This window comes from Sinocyclocheilus anshuiensis, unplaced genomic scaffold (assembly GCF_001515605.1).
Source record: "Sinocyclocheilus anshuiensis isolate Anshui unplaced genomic scaffold, SAMN03320099.WGS_v1.1 scaffold988, whole genome shotgun sequence".
Lineage (NCBI taxonomy): Eukaryota > Metazoa > Chordata > Actinopteri > Cypriniformes > Cyprinidae > Sinocyclocheilus > Sinocyclocheilus anshuiensis.
In genome coordinates this window covers 628,221-633,112 of record NW_015548246.1, presented here as the reverse complement: position 1 = coordinate 633,112, position 4,892 = coordinate 628,221, and the positions used below count along the sequence as shown (strand labels likewise).

At 33.2% G+C, this 4,892-nt stretch overlaps 1 protein-coding gene across 1 annotated transcript in view; it reads right to left on the bottom strand.

Moving 5' to 3' along the window:
- Window positions 1-4,215: 4,215 nt before the first annotated feature.
- LOC107655279 (mucin-5AC-like) overlaps window positions 4,216-4,892 on the bottom strand; it is a 3,952-nt gene continuing 3,275 nt past the window's right edge. The window contains exon 4 of the mRNA XM_016442726.1: window positions 4,216-4,543. Within this exon, the coding sequence (XP_016298212.1) occupies window positions 4,466-4,543 (78 nt within the window). The 3' untranslated portion in view covers window positions 4,216-4,465. The remainder of the gene's footprint in view (window positions 4,544-4,892) is intronic.

Genomic DNA, 4,892 nt, shown 5'->3' with positions numbered 1-4,892 from the left:
GACAACAATAAATATGACTGACACACACAGAGCGCTTCGCTGAATGACAGAAAGCTGACGCTGGCTCCGCCGCACGTGCTTTTATAGCTTCCTGGTCATGACGTCACCCGCCCGTGACGTCCCGCTCAGCTATTGGACTGATTTCACATGTTATTCAGAGCGTGGTCACAGAAGGCGTTCCCCTAGCGTTTTCCGACGCAGCTTGAGTTCCTGAAGAGTGGAACTATTATTTAGTGGCACTTACCTGACGCGTGAACTTGACAAGATGGCGCTGCTGTTTCTCCTGCGAAGTCACTCAGGCTCGTGCACGTGCGGAATGATCTCAGTGTTGACTGGATTTGTTTTTATTAGTTTAGTCAACATTGGCGGTCTGAATTGTTGACTGGATTTGAAAATAACCCTTCATTAAATGTCTTTAAAATATATTTTTGTACATCTTATCAACTAAGCCCAAGCAATAAAGTTAGTTCAACTTATTAATATTTTAACTTATTAATATTTTTGGCCTGCCAACATTTTGTTAATTGGATTTTTTTTACAGTATAAGTAATAAATAATTAAATAAGTAAAGCAGTTAATAGCTGCACTTTTCCATACAAACAAAACATTGAAGTTGTTAACCCTGGCGTTCTCCTACCTAAATTTTGATTTATCCTACAAAGAGGAACTACAATCACTACAAAAATGGATGACATACATATAAATCCATTCTGCTCTTATTTTATGAACAAGTCCCGATGTTTTTTTGTGTGTGAGTGAGACAAATGAAATCCACTGTTACATGAAGCTACCTCTGCCAGGTGTCCTTATAAATATGCACATATATTCTGCAGCTATGAGCTTAACTTAACCTAAAAATTACGCATATTATTCGTTTTTTTATAGAAATAATTATAGAAAATAATTTAATCACACCACTGTTTCTTTAATAAAAACACGAATAGTTCCCGATTGGTCACCAGCTATCATGAACTGTTATGAAAACTGATCATGTGGGAGCAACTACAACAGCTCAATGTCCCTTTGGTAACAAACAATGCAGTAATGAACTGTGCTACATATTTCACTATCAGTTATATCAGTGATGGGCAAACTTGGCCCTTCCAGGCCACTTTCCTGCAGAGATTTGATCCAACCCTGATATGACTCACCTGCCTGTAGCCTTCTAGTAGTCTTGAAGACAATGATTAGCTGGTTCAGGTGTGTTTGATTAGGGTTGGAGCTAACCTCTGAAGGAAAGTGGCCTGGAAGGGCCAAGTTTGCCCACCCCTGAGTTATATTATCGAGTGTTTTTCCTTTCTTTGACACTGACATCAAAATAGCTTGCATTGCAAGTTTTGTTTGTATTTGCAGGGAGTATTTTTGTTACGTAATTTCTTGGCAGTTTGTTTTAAAATGTGATGCGCAATTATTACGCAATTTAAGGAATTATAATTATAGCGCATGAGTTGATTTGTAAGGTTTAGATAAACTTGCAGAATTAAAGGTGTGTTTTGAACATGTTTCTGTGTTTATTCTGCTCACACGTTTTGCAAGTCAAATGATTTTTGTTTTTATTTCAAACACTAAAGAATAACTTTTGACATCAAGCGAATTTTGGCATCAAGCAAAACTGCGGAAATAATGATAAACCAGTTTTCAGAACACTAGCCAATCACCTCCTCTGGTCAGGAAAACAGAAAGATGTGATAGTTTAAGCCAATGTTGCTGTGTTGGGCTGGTCGCAATGCTCAAACAAATGAACTAATGTTTTGATAGAAACATAGAGCCACACTGTAAAAAAAAAATCTGTGACATTTGCGGTAAAATACTGACAGCTGTGTTTGCCAGAACTTTACCGTAAAAAAAAAAAATTGGTGGCAACATTTTAGGATTTACAGACCTAACTTGAATTCATAGTAAAAAAAAATGTATTTCATTAACTGATATAATGTTAATATACTGACCTATTGAAGTACTAATATCTGTTTTGATTGTAATACAATGATAACCAGTGTTGGGGGTAACGCATTACAAGTAACGCGAGTTACATTTACTTTTGCTTCAGCCTGAGGTTTATTCATTACACTTTTTGGTGTGAAAGGACTTTTACATTTGCTATAAATAGAACTTCTTATATTAAAAACAATCTAGCCCTGTTCATATTTAAAAAGTAACGTGAAAGTAACGCAAAAGTAATATAACGCATTACTTTCCATAAAAAGTAACTAAGTAACGTAATTAGTTACTTTTTTAGGGAGTAACGCAATATTGTAGTGCATTACTTTTAAAAGTAACTTTCCCCAACACTGATGATAACCACCAAAATAGGTGGTGATGCGAAAGTGGTGATGGTCATTTGTTTCTATGTTTTTATAAAACTGCATAGATTATTCAGAAATGGTAAAGTAGAACAGATATTCTATATTCCTAAATAAAATTGATCATGCCAGTACATCTCACGATATATTTCTATTTTTAAACATTTTCATGACCCTGATATAGTTCACTTATATAAAGTGCACTAGATGCATAATAATAAATTAGTTGGCTATATATATATATATATATATATAATTATTTTTTTTAAACATATATAAGGTATAATTCAGTAAATACAGTACATTAAATGCATACCTATTCAATACATACTTTTTTGCATTAAATACTTCCATATACATCACATACTTAAATACAAATATATTTGCTTTAAATAGACGTCTTACCTGTTGGTATTGATCTACCAATCAGTAAAGCCAATCCAATAAATATAATAAATCGAAACATCTTTCAGGTTTTTAGCTACCAAACCTAATACCAGAAAAACGACCTCTGAGAAGCAACCTAACATGAGGAATGCAAACATAAAGGGTAATCCTCTTCTTCTGCCTGGAATATGACTGAAGACTGATGTGTTTGACATCAAACTAAAGCTTGTTGTTGAACTCCACCCACCAATTCATTTGTACTAATATAACAGGTTCTCAGAGTAAGTCCCTAAGAGTTTAGTGAGACTTTATTTTATTTTTTTAAATAAAAAATGGGGACTCATTATTCAATTTCTTATCCTGATCATCAAATGTTTGTGAAACTTGTTCAATTTATGTCTCAGCTGTTTAACTTTTATATGTTAATACCAATATCTACGCATTAAGAAATTTGTTTTCATTCAAGTTTTCTTCACTAAGTGTTTTACTATTTAATATTTCATTTTCTTTACAAAAATCTAATTTGCAGTAAGCCATTAACTCATAAATGCTTTTACTGGAAAATACTAACAATGCAAAACTTTACAGACTGGTTTGTAGGTTTTTAACACATTCTCACTGAAGACCCTCAGCTCCCATTATAATCAGGAGAATCATTTGTGACTGCAAAATGTGCCAGTTGTGTCTACTTAAAACTCTTATCTACTAATTTTTATAAATCAGAGTAGATTTTGCATATGACTACAACATGTTGCAAGTCAGTAATTAAACTTGCAGCAAAATTTCAGTATGAGGAAACATCACGTAATCAGTCATTCTCTGTAACATTCCATTGACTGTATGCTTGTTATTTAAGAGGGGATGAAAAGCTTGATGCATTTATAATCTATATCATTGTCATCTATAATCTTGTCATTATAATCTGTCATCCATGTTTCTTAATAATCTTGATGAAATAGCCGTAGAAGAGATGAGATATAAAGAAGCAGAGATTCTTTTAGGCCATTCAAACTATTTGAATTAAATTGGTTTTAAATGCAAGTATATGTGAGGAGAAAATTAACTGATACGTCATTGACAAATATCTTCTCATAAGAGAACAGTATGTTTATTTAGGTTTCTCCATGGCTGACTCTGGTTAATCAGCATTTCATTGAGTAGCTATCTGAATAATTGCCAAGTTTCTACAAGCTTCACCTTTTTCAAGGTGAACATTGTTACCAAGTGTGACTTCCCCACATATACTAACTTCTTCCTCATTAGATAAATGTAAATGCACATATCTGGTGGATTACAATTACAGAAGTAGACACTTTGCTGAAAATGTACTCACCCTCAGGCCATAAGTTGTAGCTCAAGTGAGCCAATAATGTTCAGTTTCTCCAAATCTGTTTAGATGAAAAAACAAACTCATCTACCTCTTTGGTGGCCTGAGGGTGAGTACATTTTCAGCTAATTTAAATTTTTGGGTGAACTATTCCGTTAAGATTAACCTTAGCAAAATAAGTAACAATGTTATGTTGGTCAAAATAATTGAGAAAATAATTGTCAGAGATCTTGAAGTCAAAAACATAAATATATTTACAATCTATTTAAATATAACACATCACCTAAAAACAGCATCAGATTTTATCATTGAATGATAAATATCAAATTAATAATGTGAATGATGTGGCCTTGTGTAAAGTTTTTTTTTTTTTTTTTACACAAATGCATTTGATTATAATTTGCCAGTGCTTCAACATGCTATTATTGTAAGGAAGTTTTCCATCATATCCTTAGGCCAACAATTTTCTTGATTTCTTCACAGTAATCTTTATGGTCCCATTAATGTTTGCTTGAAAGTGCTTGACAAACTGCAATGAAAAAAAATTAAATTAAATGTACAGTAATATTTGTTAATTTAGCCCCCAAAATAAAACGTCTCAGGTTACTTATGTAAGTCATGGCTGTCGCCGGCCAACGTGTTGTTGGTGTTTTTTCAATGTATGCTTCAGACATGGGTCACGACGAGACGTTCCCCATAGCGACCCCTAGAGGACGCAGTTCGAAGTTCCCATGAAAGGGAACAATAGGTTCTATATCTAATTATTATTACTAGCCAGATATTTTTCTTCTTGTAAATATTGGAAATGAATACAACATGTAGGTACAATTCAGGCTGAATGTATATATATATATATATATATATATATATATTTCTGA